Source organism: Triticum dicoccoides, chromosome 3B (genome assembly GCF_002162155.2).
Source record: "Triticum dicoccoides isolate Atlit2015 ecotype Zavitan chromosome 3B, WEW_v2.0, whole genome shotgun sequence".
In the NCBI taxonomy this organism is placed as follows: domain Eukaryota; kingdom Viridiplantae; phylum Streptophyta; class Magnoliopsida; order Poales; family Poaceae; genus Triticum; species Triticum dicoccoides.
The window spans coordinates 518,939,114-518,961,157 of NC_041385.1; the positions used below are offsets into that span (position 1 = coordinate 518,939,114).

Sequence of the window (22,044 nt, forward strand, 5' to 3'; positions counted from 1 at the left end):
TCATAACGCCATCATAATATTTTTCGGGGTAACGATGCTCCTGACCCTCCGGAGGTCCATCCTTCACCAGCTTCTCAGCATCCAGTTTGACCCAATGCATCTTCACGCGGGCAAAGGCTCGACGGGCACCCTCAATGCAGACGGATTGCTTGATAACCTCAAACCGCAGACATGCATTTACCATCCGCTTTATAAGGCCAAAGTAGCTGTCGGGAAGAGGCTCACCAGGCCACATCCCGACTATCAAGCCCTTCATGGCCAGTTCGGCCGCCTTGTGGAGTTCGACCAATTGCTTCAGTTGGTCACTCAATGGCATCAGGTGTTCGGCTCCGGCATACTGGGACCAAAACAACTTCTCGTTGAGCTCCCTTCTTCGGCGCGGTAGAACTCCGTGGCATCCGATATGCTGCGTGGCAGATCTGCGAATACCCCTGGAGAGCTCCGAATTCGGTTAAGTAAAAGAAAGGTATCCTCCACATGCTTGCTCTGCATAATGAATGCCTTACCCGCCGTTATCTTCTTGGCCGCCTGGATTTCCTGGCGGGCCTTTTGGGCTTTGGCCTTGGCATCTTTTGCGCTCTCGAGGGCTTTGGCAAGCTCGGACGCTTGCGTCTTGAAGTCATGCTCCAAGGACTCGAACTTCGTGCCGAACTCTTGGAGCTCTTGCTGTACCTCCCCCACCCGAGCATCTTGCTTTTCACGCTCGGTGCGCTCTGTGGCCGCCTTGGCTTCGGCCTTGGACAACACTTTCTTCAGGGCCGCCACTTCGGTCGTAGCCCCTATTAAAAATCATGATGCTTTTTGTTAGCATCATCAATTTTTCTCCTCTACATGACACACGGACGGGGTATCACTTACCTTTGTTCTCCTCGAGCTGCCTCTTCACGAGGCCGAGCTCTTCTTTGGCCCGCCCTAGGTCCTGCCTGAGTCCGGCGACCTCAGCTGTGCGCGCAGCGGCGGTCAGCAGTAACGCCTGCTTATTAACATAGACAAGTACTGTTAGACTCCTGCGGATTAATAATTGACCCTCCGTTTGGCTTTTCTTTCCAAACCCCAAACAGAGTATCAAGGGCTACTGTCTATCGAGTGATATTTTCTCACACTTTTCATTACTTACCTCAAAGCTTGTTAGGAGGCTGGTGCAGGCTCGGTCAATCCACTTTTGGCGGACTGGACCTTCTCAATCACCGTACTCATAAGAGTACGGTGCTCTTCGTCAATGGAAGTGCCGCGAAACGCTTCCAGCAAATTATCTAATGCCTCCGGCTGGGCGGAGGTCATTGGCACGGCCGGCTCGCCCTCCTTAGTGAGGGGCTGCCCACTTGAATCTGGAACCTGTGGAGGCTCCGGTACAATAACCGGCGGGGAGCCAGGCTTGTTGTGGCTCCCGTCCGCATAATCCATGGGGATCTTACCGCCCATGTGCCCGATGTCTGGGATTTTGCCTTGGGGCGTCTCCAGAACCGTCGCCCCCTGCTCTGGTATCCTTTGGGACAACACCTCGGTGTCATCCGCAGGCGTGGGGAGGTGGCCGTCGGGAGTGAATCCATCTCCGACTCACTCAAGGACCCATCCGAAGAGGATACCCCGAGAATAGACCCGGTCGGACTGCATACACGTGTTCGGCGTTATTACAAACTATGAAGTTAAAGTCGCACGAAAGGTATTACAGAGTTCGGATACTTACGACCTTGCCCGGGGCTTGCCCCTGGGCAGCCACTCCTCCTCTCTATAGGTGGCCGTGGTGGAGTGCTCCGGAAGGGATGCCTTTCCCTTCTTCGGCGTCCTAGCCTCCCCCTATGGGGCGGCTTTCCTTTTCTTCTCCTCCCCAGTGCGGGGAGGGGGCATTTCTTCATGTTTCTCCCCGTCTCCATGGGAGGAAATTGTCTCGGCGTCCTCGGACGACGAGTCTATCACGGCCCTGCGCCGGAGACCTTTCCTAGTCCCCGCGGCTGCTTTCTTGGACCTTTCGGCCTTCCCGGTTGGGGCGGCCTTCCTCTTCTTCTCCTTGTTGGGGAACGTTGCAGAAAATTAAATTTTTTCCTACGGTTTCACCAAGATCCATCTATGAGTTCATCTAAGCAACGAGTCAAGGGAGAGAGTTTGCATCTACATACCACTTGTAGATCACGAGCGGAAGCTAGCCAAGGGGATGGTGATGATGGAGTCGTACTCGAACATGATTCGGATCACCGATGTCCAAGTGCTGAACGGACAGCACCTCCGCGTTCAACACACGTACGGGACGGGAGACGTCTCCTCCTTCTCGATCTAGCAAGGGGGAAGGAGAGGTTGAGGAAGATTGCTCCAACGGCAGCACGACGGCGTGGTGTAGTTGGTGCAGCAGTACTCCGACAGGGCTTCGCCAAGCATATACGGAGGAGGAGAGGTGTTGGGGAGGGGAGGGGCTGCGCCTTGGCTTGTCCTAAGCTCACATGCGCCTCCCCACTATATATAGGGGTGGAGGGGCTGGTTTCTTGCCCTCCAAGTCCATTGGGGCGTTGGCCAAGGTGGGAGGAAAGAAATCCCATCATTTCCTTCCCCACCGATTGTTATCCCCCCTTTTTAGGGATCTTGATCTTATCCCTTCGGGATATGATCTTATTCCTTCTAAGGGGGGATCTTGGTGCGCCTTGACCAGGGGTGTGGGGCCTTTCCCCACTACTCACGTTCATGTGGGTCCCCCCATGCAGGTGGGCCCCACTCCGGAACCTTCTAGAACCTTCCCGGTACAATACCGAAAAATCCCGAACATTTTCCGGTGGCCAAAATAGGACTTCCCATATATAAATCTTTACCTCCGGACCATTCCGGAACTCCTTGTGACGTCCGGGATCTCATCCGGGACTCCGAACAACATTCGGTAACCACATACAAACTTCCTTTATAACCCTAGCGTCATCGAACCTTAAGTGTGTAGACCCTACGGGTTCGGGAGACATGTAGACATGACCGAGACGTTCTCCGGTCAATAACCAACAGCGGGATCTAGATACCCATGTTGGATCCCACATGCTTCTCGATGTTGTCATCGGATGAACCACGATGTCGAGGATTCGATCAAACCCTGTATACAATTCCCTTTGTCAATCGGTACGTTACTTGCCCGAGACTCGATCGTCGGTATCCCAATACCTTGTTCAGTCTCGTTACCGGCAAGTCACTTTACTCGTACCGTAATGCATGATCTCGTGGCCAACACTTTGGTCACCTTGAGCTCATTATGATGATGCATTACCGAGTGGGCCCAGAGATACCTCTCCGTCATACGGAGTGACGAATCCCAGTCTCGATCCGTGTCAACCCAACAGCTACTTTCGGAGATACCTGTAATGCACCTTTATAGTCACCCAGTTACGTTGTGACGTTTGATACACCCAAGGCACTCCTACGGTATCCGGGAGTTACACGATCTCATGGTCTAAGGAAGAGATACTTGACATTGGCAAAGCTCTAGCAAACGAACTAAACGACCTTTGTGCTATGCTTAGGATTGGGTCTTGTCCATCACATCATTCTCCTAATGATGTGATCCCGTTATCAACGACATCCAATGTCCATAGCCAGGAAATCATGACTATCTGTTGATCACAACGAGCTAGTCAACTAGAGGCTCACTAGGGACATATTGAGGTCTATGTATTCACACGTGTATTACGATTTCCGGATAATACAGTTATAGCATGAATAAAAGACAATTATCATGAACAATGAAATATAATAATACTTTTATTATTGCCTCTAGGGCATATTTCCAACAGTCTCCCACTTGCACTAGAGTCACCAATCTAGTTACATTGTGATGAATCGAACACCCATAGAGTTCTGGTGTTGATCATGTTTAGCTCGCGAGAGAGGTTTAGTCAACGGATCTGCGACATTCAGATCCGTACGTACTTTGCAAATTTCTATGTCTCCATCTTGAACATTTTCACGGATGGAGTTGAAACAACGCTTGATGTGCCTAGTCTTCTTGTGAAACCTGGGCTCCTTGGCAAGGGCAATAGCTCCAGTGTTGTCACAGAAGAGTTTGATTGGCCCCGACGCATTGGGTATGACTCCTAGGTCGGTGATGAACTCCTTCACCCAAATCACTTCATGCGCTGCCTCCGAGGCTGCCATGTACTCCGCTTCACACGTAGATCCCGCCACGACGCTCTGCTTGCAGCTGCACCAGCTTACTGCTCCACCATTCAACATATACACGTATCCGGTTTGTGACTTAGAGTCATCCGGATCTGAGTCGAAGCTAGCGTCGACGTAACCCTTTACGACAAGCTCTTCGTCTCCTCCATAAACGAGAAACATGTCCTTTGTCCTTTTCAGGTACTTCAGGATATTCTTGACTGCTGTCCAGTGTTCCTTGCCGGGATTACTTTGGTATCTAGCTACCAAACTCACGGAAAGGTTTACATCAGGTCTAGTACACAGCATGGCATACATAATAGATCCTATGGCTGAAGCATAGGGGATGACACTCATCTCTTCTTTATCTTTTGCCGTGGTCGGTGACTGAGCCGAGCTCAATCTCACACCTTGTAACATAGCCAAGAACCCCTTCTTGGACTGATCCATTTTGAACCTCTTAAAAATCTTATCAAGGTATGTGCTTTGTGAAAGACCTATGAGGCGTCTCGATCTATCTCTATAGATCTTGATGCCTAATATGTAAGCAGCTTCTCCAAGGTCCTTCATTGAAAAACACTTATTCAAGTAGGCCTTAATGCTGTCCAGAAATTCTATATTATTTCCCATCAAGAGTATGTCATCTACATATAATATGAGAAATGCTACAGAGCTCCCACTCACTTTCTTGTAAACGCAGGCTTCTCCATAAGTCTGCATAAACCCAAACGCTTTGATCATCTCATCAAAGCGAATATTCCAACTCCGAGATGCTTGCACCAGCCCATAAATGGATCGCTGGAGCTTGCATACTTTGTTAGCGTTCTTAGGATCGACAAAACCTTCCGGCTGCATCATATACAGTTCTTCCTTAAGATGCCCGTTAAGGAATGCTGTTTTGACGTCCATCTGCCATATCTCATAATCATAGTATGTGGCAATTGCTAACATGATTCGGACGGACTTTAGCTTCGCTACGGGAGAGAATGTCTCGTCGTAGTCAATCCCTTGAACCTGTCGATAACCCTTAGCGACAAGTCGAGCTTTATAGATGGTGACATTACCATCCGCGTCTGTCTTCTTCTTAAAGATCCATTTGTTTTCTATCGCTCGCCGATCATCGGGCAAGTCTGTCAAAGTCCATACTTTGTTTTCATACATGGATTCTATCTCGGATTTCATGGCTTCAAGCCATTTGTTGGAATCTGGGCCCGCCATCGCTTCTTCATAGTTCGAAGGTTCACCGTTGTCTAACAACATGATTTCCAGGACGGGGTTGCCGTACCACTCTGGTGCGGAACGTGTCCTTGTGGACTTACGAAGTTCAGTAGCAACTTGATCCGAAGTACCTTGATCATCATCATTGGTTTCCTTTTCAGTTGGTGTGGGCATCACAGGAACATTTTCCTGAGCTGCACCACTTTCCCGTTCGAGAGGTAGTACTTCATCGAGTTCTACTTTCCTCCCACTTACTTCTTTCGAGAGAAACTCTTTTTCCAGAAAGCATCCGTTCTTGGCAACAAAGATTTTGCCCTTGGATCTTAAGTAGAAGGTATACCCGACAGTTTCCTTAGGGTATCCTATGAAGACGCATTTTTCCGACTTGGGTTCGAGCTTTTCAGGTTGAAGTTTCTTGACATAAGCATCGCATCCCCAAACTTTTAGAAACGACAGCTTAGGTTTTTTCCCAAACCATAATTCATACGGTGTCGTCTCAACGGATTTAGACGGTGCCCTATTTAAAGTGAATGTAGCTGTCTCTAGAGCGTATCCCCAAAATGATAGCGGTAAATCAGTAAGAGACATCATAGACCGCACCATATCCAATAGAGTGCGATTACGACGTTCGGACACACCGTTTCGCTGAGGTGTTCCAGGCGGCGTGAGTTGTGAAACGATTCCACATTTCCTTAAGTGTGTGCCAAATTCGTGACTTAAATATTCTCCTCCACGATCTGATCGTAGGCACTTTATCTTTCGGTCACGTTGATTCTCCACCTCATTCTGAAATTCCTTGAACTTTTCAAAGGTCTCAGACTTGTGTTTCATTAAGTAGACATACCCATATCTACTTAAGTCATCAGTGAGAGTGAGAACATAACGATATCCTCCACGAGCTTCAACGCTCATTGGACCGCACACATCGGTATGTATGATTTCCAATAAGTTGGTTGCTTGCTCCATTGTTCCGGAGAACGGAGTCTTGGTCATCTTGCCCATGAGGCATGGTTCGCACGTGTCAAACGATTCATAATCAAGAGACTCTAAAAGTCCATCGGCATGGAGCTTCTTCATGCGCTTGACACCAATGTGACCAAGGCGGCAGTGCCACAAGTATGTGGGACTATCGTTATCAACTTTACATCTTTTGGCATCTACACTATGAACATGTGTAATATTACGCTCGAGATTCATTAAGAATAAACCATTGACCATCGGAGCATGACCATAAAACATATCTCTCATATAAATCGAACAACCATTATTCTCAGACTTAAATGAGTAGCCATCTCGTATTAAACGAGATCCAGATACAATGTTCATGCTCAAACTTGGCACTAAATAACAATTATTAAGGTTCAAAACTAATCCCGTAGGTAAATGTAGAGGCAGCGTGCCGACGGCGATCACATCGACTTTGGAACCATTCCCGACGCGCATCGTCACCTCGTCCTTCGCCAGTCTCCGTTTATTCCGCAGCTCCTACTGTGAGTTACAAATATGAGCAACGGCACCGGTATCAAATACCCAGGAGTTACTACGAGTACTGGTAAGGTACACATCAATTACATGTATATCAAATATACCTTTGGTTTTGCCGGGCTTCTTATCTGCTAGGTATTTGGGGCAGTTCCGCTTCCAGTGACCCTTCCCCTTGCAATAAAAGCACTCAGTCTCAGGCTTAGGTCCATTCTTTGACTTCTTCCCGGTAACTGGCTTACCAGGCGCGGCAACCTCCTTGCCGTCCTTCTTGAAGTTCTTCTTACCCTTGCCCTTCTTGAACTTAGTGGTCTTATTGACCATCAACACTTGATGTTCTTTCTTGATTTCAGCCTCTGCTGATTTCAGCATCGAGAACACTTCAGGAATGGTCTTTTCCATCCCCTGCATGTTGTAGTTCATCACAAAGCTCTTGTAGCTTGGTGGGAGCGACTGGAGGATTCTGTCAATGACCGCCTCATCTGGGAGGTTAATGTTCAGCTGGGTCATACGGTTGTGCAACCCAGACATCTTCAGGATGTGCTCACTGACAGAACTGTTTTCCTCCATCTTACAACTGTAGAACTTGTCGGAGACATCATATCTCTCGACCCGGGCATGAGCTTGGAAAACTAGTTTCAGCTCTTCGAACATCTCATATGCTCTGTGATGCTCAAAACGCTTTTGGAGCCCCGGTTCTAAGCTGTAAAGCATGCCGCACTGAACGAGGGAGTAATCATCAGCGCGAGTTTGCCAAGCATTCATAATGTCTTGGTTCTCTGGGACGGGAGCGTCACCTAGCGGTCCTTCTAGGACATATTGTTTCCTGGCAGCTATGAGGATGATCCTCAGGTTCCGGACCCAGTCCGTATAGTTGCTGCCATCATCTTTCAGCTTGGTTTTCTCTAGGAACGCGTTGAAGTTCATGTTGACATGAGCATTGGCCATTTGATCTACAAGACATATTTGCAAAGGTTTTAGACTAAGTTCATGATAATTAAGTTCTAATCAAATTATGAACTCCCACTCAGATTAGACATCCCTTTAGTCATCTAAGTGTTACACGATCCGAGTCGACTAGGCCGTGTCCGATCATCACGTGAGACGGACTAGTCATCGTCGGTGAACATTCTCATGTTGATCGTATCTTCCATACGACTCGTGTTCGATCTTTCGGTCTCCGTGTTCCGAGGCCATGTCTGCACATGCTACGCTCGTCAAGTTAACCCTAAGTGTTTTCGCTGTGTAAAACTGTCTTACACCCGTTGTATGTGAACGTAAGAATCCATCACACCCGATCATCACGTGGTGCTTAGAAGCGACGAACTGTAGCAACGGTGCACAGTTAGGGGAGAACACTTCTTGAAATTTTTGTAAGGGATCATCTTATTTACTACCGTCGTCCTAAGTAAACAAGATGCATAAACATAATAAACATCACATGCAATTATATAGTTGTGACATGATATGGCCAATATCATATAGCTCCATTGATCTTCATCTTCGGGGCTCCATGATCATCTTGTCACCGGCTTGACACCATGATCTCCATCATCATGATCTCCATCATCGTGTCTTCATGAAGTTGTCACGCCAATGACTACTTCTACTTCTATGGCTAACGCGTTTAGCAATAAAGTAAAGTGAGTTACATGGCGTTCTTCAATGACACGCAGGTCATACAAAAAATAAAGACAACTCCTATGGCTCCTGCCGGTTGTCATACTCATCGACATGCAAGTCGTGAATCCTATTACAAAGAACATGATCTCATACATCACAATTCATCATTCATCACAACTTCTGGCCATATCACATCACATGATCAATCGCTGCAAAAACAAGTTAGACGTCCTCTAATTGTTGTTGCATCTTTTACGTGGCTGCAATTGGGTTCTAGCAAGAACGTTTTCTTACCTACGAATAACCACAACGTGATTTTGCCAACTTCTATTTACCCTTCATAAGGGCCCTTTTCATCGAATCCGCTCCAACTAAAGTGGGAGAGACAGACACCCGCCAGCCACCTTATGCAACTAGTGCATGTCAGTCGGTGGAACCGGTCTCACGTAAGCGTATGTGTAAGGTTGGTCCGGGCCGCTTCATCCCACAATACCGTCGAAGCAAGAAAAGACTAGTAGAGGCAAGTAAGATGACAAAATCCACGCCCACAACAAAATTGTGTTCTACTCGTGCAAAGAGAACTACGCATAGACCTAGCTCATGATGCCACTGTTGGGGAACGTTGCAGAAAATTAAAATTTTTCCTACGGTTTCACCAAGATCCATCTATGAGTTCATCTAAGCAACGAGTCAAGGGAGAGAGTTTGCATCTACATACCACTTGTAGATCACGAGCGGAAGCTAGCCAAGGGGATGGTGATGATGGAGTCGTACTCGAACGTGATTCGGATCACCGATGTCCAAGTGTTGAACGGACAACACCTCCGCGTTCAACACACGTACGGGACGGAAGACGTCTCCTCCTTCTTGATCCAGCAAGGGGGAAGGAGAGGTTGAGGAAGATTGCTCCAACGGCAGCACGACGGCGTGGTGTAGTTGGTGCAGCAGTACTCCGACAGGGCTTCGCCAAGCATATACGGAGGAGGAGAGGTGTTGGGGAGGCGAGGGGCTGCGCCTTGGCTTGTCCTAAGCTCCCATGCACCTCCCCACTATATATAGGGGTGGAGGGGCTGGTTTCTTGCCCTCCAAGTCCATTGGGGCGTTGGCCAAGGTGGGAGGAAAGAAATCCCATCATTTCCTTCCCCACCAATTGTTATCCCCCCTTTTTAGGGATCTTGATCTTATCCCTTCGGGATATGATCTTATTCCTTCTAAGGGGGGATCTTGGTGCGCCTTGACCAGGGGTGTGGGGCCTTTCCCCACTACTCACGTTCATGTGGGTCCCCCCATGCAGGTGGGCCCCACTCCGGAACCTTCTAGAACCTTCCCGGTACAATACCGAAAAATCTCGAACATTTTCCGGTGGCCAAAATAGAACTTCCCATATATAAATCTTTACCTCCGGACCATTCCGGAACTCCTCGTGACGTCCGGGATCTCATCCGGGACTCCGAACAACATTCGGTAACCACATACAAACTTCCTTTATAACCCTAGCGTCATCGAACCTTAAGTGTGTAGACCCTACGGGTTCGGGAGACATGTAGACATGACCGAGACGTTCTCCGGTCAATAACCAACAGCGGGATCTGGATACCCATGTTGGCTCCCACATGCTTCTCGATGTTGTCATCGGATGAACCACGATGTCGAGGATTCGATCAAACCCTGTATACAATTCCCTTTGTCAATCGGTACGTTACTTGCCCGAGACTCGATCGTCGGTATCCCAATACCTTGTTCAGTCTCGTTACCGGCAAGTCACTTTACTCGTACCGTAATGCATGATCTCGTGGCCAACACTTTGGTCACCTTGAGCTCATTATGATGATGCATTACCGAGTGGACCCAAAGATACCTCTCCGTCATACGGAGTGACAAATCCCAGTCTCGATCCGTGTCAACCCAACAGCTACTTTCGGAGATACCTGTAATGCACCTTTATAGTCACCCAGTTACGTTGTGACGTTTGATACACCCAAGGCACTCCTACGGTATCCGGGAGTTACACGATCTCATGGTCTAAGGAAGAGATACTTGACATTGGCAAAGCTCTAGCAAACGAACTAAACGACCTTTGTGCTATGCTTAGGATTGGGTCTTGTCCATCACATCATTCTCCTAATGATGTGATCCCGTTATCAACGACATCCAATGTCCATAGCCAGGAAATCATGACTATCTGTTGATCACAACGAGCTAGTCAACTAGAGGCTCACTAGGGACATATTGAGGTCTATGTATTCACACATGTATTACGATTTCCGGATAATACAGTTATAGCATGAATAAAAGACAATTATCATGAACAATGAAATATAATAATACTTTTATTATTGCCTCTAGGGCATATTTCCAACACTCCTCCCCTTCGTGGGAAGAGTGTGCCTCATTGTCTTCGGGCGAGGCGTCCGGTGCAACCTCGCGCCGGAGACCCTTCCTGGTCCCCGTAGCCTTCTTTTCGACCTTCTTCTCCGGCACCTTGTAAGGCGCCGGAGCCAGCATCTCCGTGAGGAGTGCGGTCGCTGGATCTTCAGGTAGCAGAGCCGGCAGTCGATCCGCTCCGCCGTCTCCACGTAACCCTGTTTTCTCAGTATGATGACTTAAAGTCCTCCCACGAACACGTTGGGAAAGATACATCTTGTGATACTCGGAGGACTTACCGGATTGGCAAGGCGCTTTGCGCTGAGTCCGTGGTCCTCGGAAGTAGGGGGAGGAACTTCGCCGGTCTTGAACAGCACCTTCCAGACGTCCTTATGCGTCGTGTCGAAGGGCTCATGCAGCATCTGGTGTTCGGCCGGATCGAACTCCCACATATTGAATGCCCGTCTTTGACATGGGAGGATCCGGCGGATGAGCATGACCTGGGCCACATTGACAAGCTTGATCTTCTTGTCCCTCATACTTTTGATGCAGGTCTTGAGTCCGGTCAGCTCCATAGGTTTGCCCCAGACCAGGCCCTTCTTTTCCCAAGAGGTGAGCCGCGTGGGGATTCCGGATCGGAATTTGGGGGCCGCCACCCAATTGGCGTCGTGCGGCTCGGTGATGTAGAACCATCCTAATTGCCACCCTTTCACGGTCTCCACGAAGGAGCCATCAAGCCATGTAACGTTGAGCATTATGCCCACCATGACGCCTCCGCACTCCGCCTGCTGGCCGCTCACGATCTTCAGCTTCACACAGAAGATTTGCAGCCACAGGCCGAAGTGGGGCCTGATGCGGAGGAAGGCCTCGCACACGACGATAAATGCCGAGATGTTGAGGATGAAATTTGGGGCTAGATCATGGAAATCTAGCCCATAGTAAAACATTAGCCCACGGACGAACAGGTGAAGTGGAAATCCTAGTCCGCGGACGAAATGAGAGAGGAACACTACTCTCTCCCGAGACTTTGGAGTGGGGGTATTTGTCCCTCCGCTGGCAGCCTGTGTGCGATGTTTGCGGCCAGGTATCCGGCCGCCCGAAGCTTGGTAATGTCCTCCTCCATGACGGAGGAGGCCATCCACTTGCCTCCCGCACCGGACATGCTGCGAATGGTCCTATGAAGAATGTGAGAACTTGGGCGCTGGGGCTTGAGAGTGCGAGAATGGATGAGCAAAGGAGGAAGAAGGCGTGGGTAAGAATGGGGGATCCTTGTCCTTTTATAGAGGCACTGAAAATCGTGCGCCTCCCCACTTTCCTATTAAAATCGCTTATTTTCCAAGCGCCACGTTAAATAACACGGTTGGGTTACCCGTACCTTTATTAATGAGAATCCCGTGACAAGGGGACACGATCTCTGCTTCGACAAGACGTGCCGAGGAAACCGCCTCGCAATATGTGCGGTGGCCGGCTGTGAGAAAACGGCTCGAATGATGACTTGGCCATGGTGTGATGTCACGATGTCAGCAGATTTGATTTGTGAAATATTTATCTCTCTATGGTGGTATGTGAAATTTGTCTTGCAGAGCCGGACACGATCCTTGTGTTTGGATTTATCTTGAAGTATTCGGAGATGGAACCCGCCTTGCAATGCCGAAGACAATCTGCGCGCCGGACTCATCGTCATTGAAGCCTGGTTCAAGGGCTACTGAGGGAGTCCTGGATAAGGGGGTATCCGGACAGCCGGACTATATACTTTGGCCGGACTGTTGGACTATGAGGATACAAGATTGAAGACTTCGTTCCGTGTCCGGATGGGACTCTCCTTTGCATGGAAGGCAAGCTTGGCGATTCGGATGTTAGATCTCCTTCTCTGTAACCGACTCTGTGTAACCCTAGCCCCCTCCGGTGTCTATATAAACCGGAGGGTTTAGTCCGTAGGACATGAACAATCATACCATAGGCTAGATTCTAGGGTTTAGCCTCTACGATCTCATGGTAGATCAACTCTTGTAATACTCATATCATCAAGATCAATCAAGCAGGAAGTAGGGTTTTACCTCTATCGAGAAGGCCCAAACCTGGGTAAAACATCGTGTCCCCTGCCTCCTGTTACCATCCGCCTTAGACGCACAGTTCGGGACCCCCTATCCGAGATCCGCCGATTTTGACACCGACAGTTAGCGCGTCAAAGAGGCTTCAGGTCAGGGCAACAAATTTCGGCCTTTTTCATGAGGATGCAGGTCCAACACACTTCTACAAGGTGATCTTAGCATATGTATTGGAATTACCGCCGATCCTCATAGCTTTCGTAAGCACATGACCAACATTCCACCGAAAGTCGTTCCGAAGACACCGACTGCAATTGGAGGGTCACGCTCTGGGACGTCAACCAAAGGTTAGCCCTTGATAATGGGTGGGCAGGCTTCGCCGCAGGTCACCAACTGAAGATCGGTTACCTTGCCACGTTCAAGGTGTACAACCTCGACCTTTCCGACACTGAGGTGGTGGCCAAATGCAAGAAGCATGACGAAGCACTTGCCTTGATCCTGGATGCTTGATTTATTGTGTCTATATGTTGTGCCGTGTTGTTATTATGACCAATGTTGTTAATGTGTGCCTGCAAACAGTTTGTTTAAATTGCTCTGTTCTGCATATAAGTGTGTGTTCTTACAACCTCATCACTCGAACAGAAAAGGTTAACACACCGCATGTCTTGCACGTAACCACGCGTGCTTACAAGTTACAACTAGGTTGTGTGCTAGTGGTTCGCCTATAATATAGGTTGGCGTTTTATGAATAAGCAAATTGAATATAAAATTCCTCACAAAAATAAATAAATATAGAATTTGGTTTTCAGCATGCATTAGCCTGACCGAACCGAGCGAAGGAGGCCAAAAATGATGCCGTGGTGCGTACTGTTGCCGCACGGTCGGCATTCCTATCGCACCCACTTGTGTAACATAACAGCACAAGACGTCGCGATCGCCGCAAATTAAGAAACGGCAGGCGGTCATCTCGGCGGTGTGGATACAGAGCAAATCAGAGCACCCATCATCACTTCAAATGCAGGTAGTCGTTACAACTGACTCCTCCCCTGCATCCGCTCTCCCTCCCAGCTACCCCAATCTCCCGCCATGGCCCGCCCCGACGCCGCCTCCCTCCTCTCCCCCTCGCCTCCGCCGTTCAAGCCCCGCCGCCGCGGCCGCCTCCTCCCGTCCATACTCGCCGTCCTCGCCGCCGCCGTCGCTCTCTTCCTCCTGGCCGTCCTCCGCTCCCCGCCGACCCCGTCCCCCAACCTCGGCTCCCTCTTCCTCTCCCTCGGCTCCAACAACACCGCCGCCTCCCACCTCCGCGCGCTCACCCTGCACCCCCACGTCGCCGGCACCAAGGCCAACTCCCTCACCGCCGCCTACGTCCTCCACGCGTTCTCCTCCCTTTCCATCCCGTCGCACATCACGCCCTACTCCGTCCTCCTCTCCTACCCCGTCCACCGCTCCCTCTCCCTCTCCGCGGGGCCCGGCCGCGCCACCAAGTCCTTCTCCCTCACCCAGGACACCTACCCCAACGACCCCTACGCGCGCGCCGCGGCCGAGGTGACCCCGACCTTCTTCGCCTACTCCGCCTCCGGGTCGGTGTCCGCGGAGGCCGTGTACGCCAACTACGGCCGCGAGGAGGACTTCGCCTACCTCGCCTCCCGGGGCGTGGACGTCGCCGGCAAGGTGGCGCTCGCGCGGTACGGGAGGATCCACTGCGAGGACATCGTGCACAACGCGCGCGCGGCGGGCGCCGCGGCCGCGCTGGTGTACCCCGACCCGCTGGAGTACGGCGGCCCGGCCGGGGAGGGATCGTTCCCCGACTCGCGGTGGCTGCCCCCGAGCGGCGTGCAGGTGGGGAGCCTGTTCCGGGGCGTGGGCGACCCGACGACGCCGATGTGGGCGTCGTCCGAGGGGTGCGAGCGCGTGAGCGTGGAGGACGCCATGGCCACCGACGACATGCCGGGCATCCCGGCGCTCCCGGTGTCGGCGCCGGACGCCGCGGAGATCCAGCGGGTTCTGGGCGGGGCCGAGGCGCCGGCGGACTGGCAGGGCCGGGACGGCAGCCCCGCGTACCGGCTTGGCCCAGGGCCGGCCGTGCTGAACCTGACCTATCAAGTACGTTAAATTCGAGGCGCTTTTGTCTCGTTTGCCAAATTCTTTTTCAATTGTGATTGTTGTATGATGCTTTTCGGAATTTGCAGGGCAATGATACAATGGCAACGATTGAGAATGTCTTCGCGGTGATCGAAGGCGCAGAAGAGCCGGACAGGTGACCGATTCTCTCTCATCCTGCATCATCAACCATCATCAAGTAGTGTAACTTTTTGGTTTTAAAATGATAACTCTGCTTTGTCGCGGAAGCTTCTATTAGACTGCAAGTAAAATATGCATCGTGCCTCGGCACTTCCAAATGCCGAGCACTGCTTCTGGACCATTCTTAGACCTTCAGCTTCAAGTGTAGTAATTTCATCCCATAAGATATATGGGATCCTGGCAAGTGCATCTTACTTTGCTTGCTTGGTGCATCTATGTTTTTTTATTGAATTACCTAGTCAAATGGCACAGTTTCCTAATCCGCATACCACTCCGGGCTCCACTTTACTGATCCGAAAGTTCTCCGGCTACACCCTTTGTATATTTCAAAGACAATGCATCTGATCTGCTCCTATTCAGCCACTCCAGCTTCATGGTACTATCAATCTAAATTCTCAAATGGCTATGGGGTACTTGATTTGTGCTTTGTATAAAGAAAATTGATCTGTTGCTTTCGCCGTGATAAATCTGTATTCTCAAATGGCTATGGGGTACACAAGTCGGACTTGCATTTTATTTTATTTTATTTTGCTCAAGCTCAAGCTAGCTTGCTTGGAAGCAAACAATTTGATCCAACTTCGTCATGGTTTGGTACAACAATATTACAGACGTGCCAATCTGCAGTTAGGCGTGGTTGCACTTCCAGTCTTATTTATTTACAACACTATGATGAATGACGTGACTAAGCAAGACCAATTTTAACCTTTGATGATGATGCAGATATGTTATCCTGGGAAACCATCGCGATGCCTGGACGTTCGGAGCCGCCGACCCAAACAGCGGAACAGCAGCTATGATCGAGGTGATTCTTGTGTTATAACATACGTTCTCTCAGCAATCCAGTAGGCTGTTCTTTTCTCTCAACTCTGCACCGTGGCATAATACACTAATCCTGACCGCTCCTTCTGAATAACGGAGTTGACTTATCAGCAGAAATCTTGAACAATATGACCATCTCTGCTTCTTAACACGTTGTTAACTCCACCCCCTGTCCATCTAGTTAGCGCAAAGGTTTTCGATGCTGCAAAAGCAAGGGTGGAGGCCTCGAAGGACCATCATTTTCTGTAGCTGGGATGCAGAAGAGTACGGATTGGTAAGTCCGTCTGTCTTCCGGCACCGCATTTGTTTGCTATACATATCTAGGCTCCTTAAAATCAACTGCAATGGTGCTCACAATTTATGTTTATGCAGACAGGATCAACTGAGTGGGTTGAAGAAAACAGGGAGATGCTTTCCTCAAGAGCTGTTGCATATCTGAATATTGATGTTTCAGTAGTCGGTCCAGTTTTACTCCCATCTACAACTCCCCAACTCGATGAGCTACTCCTTGAAACAATTAAATTGGTACGCACATTGTTTCAAAGTAAAGTAACATATTTACATTACAAAAGAGCCCTAACTGTTTTGGCCATACAAAAGAGTAACTGTCCAGTGGTCAACACTCTACAGTGGGTGCCTCAACTTTGAACCACCTGTCTGTGACAATATCATGCTTGTGCTATTTTCCTTATTAAGATGCTCAAAAAGTCAAAATGTTCTGTTTTTAAAATTAATGAAGGTTCAAGATCCTGACAATTCATCTCAGACGGTGTATGATTCATGGGTCAAATCCAGTGCCTCTCCCAAGGTGAGTTGTAACATGACTTCTTTATACAGTTAGCACACCGTTATCACTTACGGTATATAGTACTGAATGCTGTCAAACTCCGGGTTCCTTTGCGCGTAAAATGAAACCTTCAGCTTCTCGGGCATTTCATTTCTGAATCTTCATTTTAAAATTTCAGTTCCAACTCTAAAACCCTTATTAGTTAGTATACTATTTACTTTAGTTAACATATATTGCTCCTGCATGAAGATTCAAAGACTAGGCAACGGAGGATCAGATTATGCAGCATTCGTCCAACATGTTGGCATTCCATCAACCAACTTGATATTTGGAGAAGGTAGGAGGCACTTCGTGTTATTAATCCTCAATATTTCTCAGATCTCAAACAGAGCTGTTTGGACTTTGACAGGGCCAGGATATCCTGTTTACCACTCTTTATATGATGATTTTGTGTGGGTGGAGAAGTTCGCGGACCCTGGGTTCCGTAGGCATGTCGCAGGTGCTGCCCCGTATTCCTCTTTGTTCTGTGTGTTAGTACTTGGTAGCCGCACAGCATAACCAACATTGTCGTCTCACAGCTGCTAGCATCTGGGGAATTATGGCTTTGAGACTTGCTGATGAAGAGATCATACCCTTCGATTACATGTCCTACACAACCGAGCTTGAGGTAACACCGTCCACTGAACCCAACATCATCTGGAGGCAGGAACTTGAAATTTTTCCTCTTCTTTTTTTCTTGTCAGGCATATACAAAAGTAGTAGAGAAGGAAACCGAGGGGACGGCTGTCAGTTGTTCACCGCTGTACAACTCAATCAGAGCTCTGAAAAAGGCAGCTACCAAAGTAAACAGCGAGCGAAAGGTAACTTGGTTGCTTCAGAATTGCTGCTCAGCCAATACAACATTGCATAGGCTAGCTTTTTTTAACTTCAGAATTGGTGTCAGGATATTGAAAGGGCACTGTCAAGCAAGCAGCTGAGCAAGGATTCAACAAAAATCCGGGGACTCAACGACCGGCTCATGCAGGCAGAGCGAGCCTTCACTAACCGGGAAGGCATCTTCAAGCAAGCCTGGTACAAGCATCTGGTCAGTGAACAACTCATCCACATATTTTCCTTGCGTGGGATTCACCTTGGTATCTCGTGATTCGTAGTTGTGGCTAGTTCTGATTTGCGAGCTTCGCCTGTCGCAGATCTACGGACCGTCGGAGCAGAACGACTGGGATACCGCGTCGTATCCCGGCATAGCCGACGCCATAGCCACCGCGAGGAGCAGCAACACCTCGGCGTCCTGGAAGCTGGTGCAGCACGAGGTTCACAGGGTCGCCAGGGCCGTGGCACAAGCATCCGCCGTGCTCAGCGGGAGCCTCACATGACTGGATCGCAGTCCGTCAGCAACGGAAAGAGCATCAGCATTGTTTCCGGCCGTGCATAATCATGCCGGTGCCGACTATTAATCCTCTGGCCAATATGTTTCAGGCCGTGCCTCGCATGATGCCGATCAATCTGCGCATGATGCGACCAGTGTACATATGCTTTGGAATTTGGATAGATGTGTGTATTGTGCTTGTGCGCGCACTGTATTCTGTTAATGAGCTGCAAAATTATGTAGTAATAGTAATACAGATCAGGGCACCTACTGTGTTGTACAGATTGAAGTTTGGTGGACCTGCTGATGTTTTAAGGAGCTTCCATATAACCGGGGGCTGTTATCCGGCGGGTCCTCTGGATCCGGTCGATTTAGATTTCTGGTGGATCCATCTGGATTCGACCAGCGTTTATGTTTTTGGAGTTTCTATAGGTTCTTATCGATGTTTTTTATCTGGTGCGGCGATTTTGTGATCACCGGGATCTTCTTGTCTGCATCGACGACTTCTCAGTCGTTGCTTCTACAAACTCTTGGATTTAAAAAGGTTTGTTTGTCGAGGCGAAGGCCTATAAGCAGAATCAAGCTATGCCACTGCCAATGAATGCATGAGGGAGAAAACTTCGGCACACCTAAGAATTAAATATAACTTTATTTTTCAGTATGAGTGTGTTCATAAGGACATCTTAAACTTACTTTATGTGGCCTTAGGCCTTTTCCAAAAAGTAAAAAGAATTGGGGGCTGTCATCTGCATAGCGTCGCGTGGCTCACATCACTCCTCCTGGGCTACAATTTCTCAAAAAAAGGGTCCTCCCGGGCTCCATAATAAGTACGACATTGTTTTTTTTTCAATTTGAAGTTCCTTTTTCTCATTCGCAAAAAAGTTACTTGCTACGATCCATATTGATTACCGCTGATTTAGCACGACTTTATATACTAAATCAGCAATAATTAATACGGACTGAATGGAGCATTTCTTATTGCTTTGTTGTTTTATTTTGCAGGAGTATCCTATTAAGCTTGGATGTCACATTAGAGCAGCCACAGTCTAGAATTTTATGGCCTTCATACTTGCCTCTAAGGCTTTGGAGGCCGTCGCTATACACTGTAGGGTTGTCCTCTAAGAAAAAGGTTCTAGCACTATCGCTAATGCTAGAGGCTGCCTCCAAGCCATTTCCTTTTACCATAGCTATTTAGGATAGTAAAACTGAACATAATCTCAGCCCTCTCATGCCCTCTGATTTTCGGACCGTCATATCTCGCATCTCGATAGTTACTGGCCGTTCGATCTACCTTTAGCTCACGCACTGGGCCATATGTCCTAAAGGGGCAGCTACTTCGCAAGAAAAATCTAAGGCATGTGGTTTATTGGGTCGTCTGCCCTGGAAGCCCATTTTCCAGCCTCGTAAATCATGTAGCTGGGTTACGCGTATAAAAATGGTTGGAAAAAGCAATACTTTAAGCTATTTGGGCTCCACCTTAAAGGCTAGATGTAGACGCCATACACTACACGCTTGGTAGCATTGTTTAGAGGCAAGGTCATGGGACCCACCTTAGAGGCAGCATCTCTTCTAAACATTGTTGATGTTCTTACTAGATCTCAGTACCCGTGCACAATCTTCCTTATTGTGGTACATAACAATTCAGAATACAACCATTACTCAAGGGATCAACTATATCGAGCGGACTACCCAGCGGACGCGTGCGAGGCGCTTCAGTAGCCACGTGGTGCGCCCCAACGCCGCCACATGTCCCGCGCTGACACACCTTGCGGAACATGTTCTTTTCACGCATTTTGGTGGTTTTTTCAACAAAAAAGTATTTAGTTATTTTTGCGTTTTTAGACTTTTGCTTGGTTTTCTATGTTTTGTCAAATATAATTTTATGTAGTTTTTGTTTTCTACCCTCGCCTGAAACACAGTATTGAAAAAAGCACAATTGTTTTCACGGTGAAGCAGAGTTGGGATTTTCCCTGAAGCAGAGTTGTGCTAACCCAACGTGAAAAGCACAGTTTTGCTTCACGGAAAAGCACGGCTATGCTTTAGCATGAAGCACATCTGTGCATCTTAAAAAAAATGAAAAGCACGCGCTTCTATGAAGTACAAATGTGCTTTTTGGAAAGTGAAAAGCCCAACTATGTTTCGCGGCGAAGTACAGTTGTGCTTCCCAAAAATTAAAAAGGCGCACGGGTGTGCTTCCCAAAAGGTGGTGAAAGGCACTTATGTGTTTTCGGTTTCCGTTTTTTCGTTTTCATTTTTTCTAGTTTCCCTTTTTCTTCTATCTACTCTTGTTTTACAGCTTTTTTATTTCCCCTTTTATGGGGATTTTTTTATAAAAAAATGGCCAAGCCTATTAACATGGAATCTATCTATGATCTTGACTCGAGAAACACAACGGTGAATACGGTTCGTAATGTGGACGCACGGTTCAAGAGATAAGACATTTTGGAAAATATAAATGAACCACAAAAGCAGAAAACGCCTGGGTTGCGACAAGTGTTACACATAGGGTTCGGACCAAAATCGAGCTTATGAGCGCTTGATAGCTTGGCCCGTCAGGCTCGTAGTTAATAGAACCAATCATTGTTCTAGCTCGTTCAGGTTAACGAGCTTAATGAACAAGCTCATGAGTTTTACAAGCATCTCGTTAAGCTCGTTAGTACAGTACAACACACGTGTTTACCTTACGTCACAACATTTTGTAGCACCTCACACCATCTATTCAATCTAATCGACCCAATTTAACCGATAGTAAGCAGCAAACTAGTGTATTTCCTCCAGTAGTCGTCATCTTCCTTCTTAAAAAAACACCTATAGTCATCTTGTAGGCGGTAACACAACCTTGTATATTAACGAGCAATTATTCACCCGACCCGCCAGGGCTATTTACCGTTTACTGCGACAAAAAACTTTGTCTAGCCTTCAACAATCCCGTGAAAGAGACTGGCCATTATTTTTTCGTGTGTTGGTTTCTTCCAGTTCAGTGTGCTTTCCCTTCGGTTTTCCTTTTTCCATTCTTCCTATTTTTTTTCTCATTTTCTTTTGTTGGTTTAATGTTTTATCTTTCTCTTTTCTTTTTCTTGTTTTCTTTACTAGTTTTCTTTTGGTTTTATATTTTTTTCAAATACATGTCGACTTATTCATTGTACATTTTCTGTATACAAGTGCAACACATTGAACATTTTCAAATATATGATTAACATTTTTTTAAACCTTATTGGAACATTTATTCAAATACATGTTAAACGTTTTTCAAATACATGTTAAATATTTTTTCGAATGATACAAACCTTTTTAAAACTGCGCGATCATTTCATTGTATAAACATTTTTCATAAAATGTCACAAGCATGTTTTAAATGCATGATTTTTTTTTTCAAATGTTACATTCATTTTTTTGATGGTATGTTTTTTTTTTGTGAATTATGCGAACATTGTTTTACATTGTATAACATTTTTAGATCATGGCAATTTTATTAATTAGACCATGGCAAAGTTATTAATCAGACCATGTTAGTTTTATTTTTGGTAGCATGGCAATTTTTATTCCTTAGACCATGAGAATTTTATTAATTGGATCATGATTTTTTTATTAATTACGTGGCCCCAAACATGGCATCTTATATTCTTTAGACCATTGCAAATTCCTAAACTTGTCATCCTTTCAAAGGTTAAATCTCCTAACTTTGCCATCTTTTTTTCAAAACAAATAAATTTTGTACATTTGCCTTGTCCCCGTTACAATTTTTCAAAAGTTGAAATGTTTTTAGAGATCAATATTTCTAACTTTTCCATGTGCAATTTTATTATAGGTTCCATGGCAATTTCAGAAGTTAAACCACAACTTTTTTAAAATTAAATCCAGGTAGTTTTATTTGTAGCTACCATTGCATTTTTTATTTTTATGACCATGGC

The 22,044-nt window shown here is 47.5% G+C and overlaps 1 protein-coding gene across 1 annotated transcript; it reads left to right on the forward strand.

Annotated features, from left to right (window-relative positions):
• The first annotated feature begins 13,883 nt into the window (after positions 1-13,883).
• LOC119276853 (probable glutamate carboxypeptidase LAMP1) lies at positions 13,884-18,545 on the forward strand. The gene is made up of 12 exons (XM_037558026.1): positions 13,884-14,963; positions 15,050-15,117; positions 15,882-15,963; positions 16,162-16,254; positions 16,353-16,505; positions 16,720-16,788; positions 17,017-17,104; positions 17,177-17,266; positions 17,346-17,434; positions 17,511-17,627; positions 17,711-17,851; positions 17,958-18,545. The coding sequence occupies exons 1-12, from the start codon at positions 13,947-13,949 to the stop codon at positions 18,138-18,140; spliced, it is 2,190 nt and encodes a 729-aa protein (XP_037413923.1). The 5' UTR covers positions 13,884-13,946; the 3' UTR covers positions 18,141-18,545.
• The last annotated feature ends 3,499 nt before the right edge of the window (positions 18,546-22,044 follow it).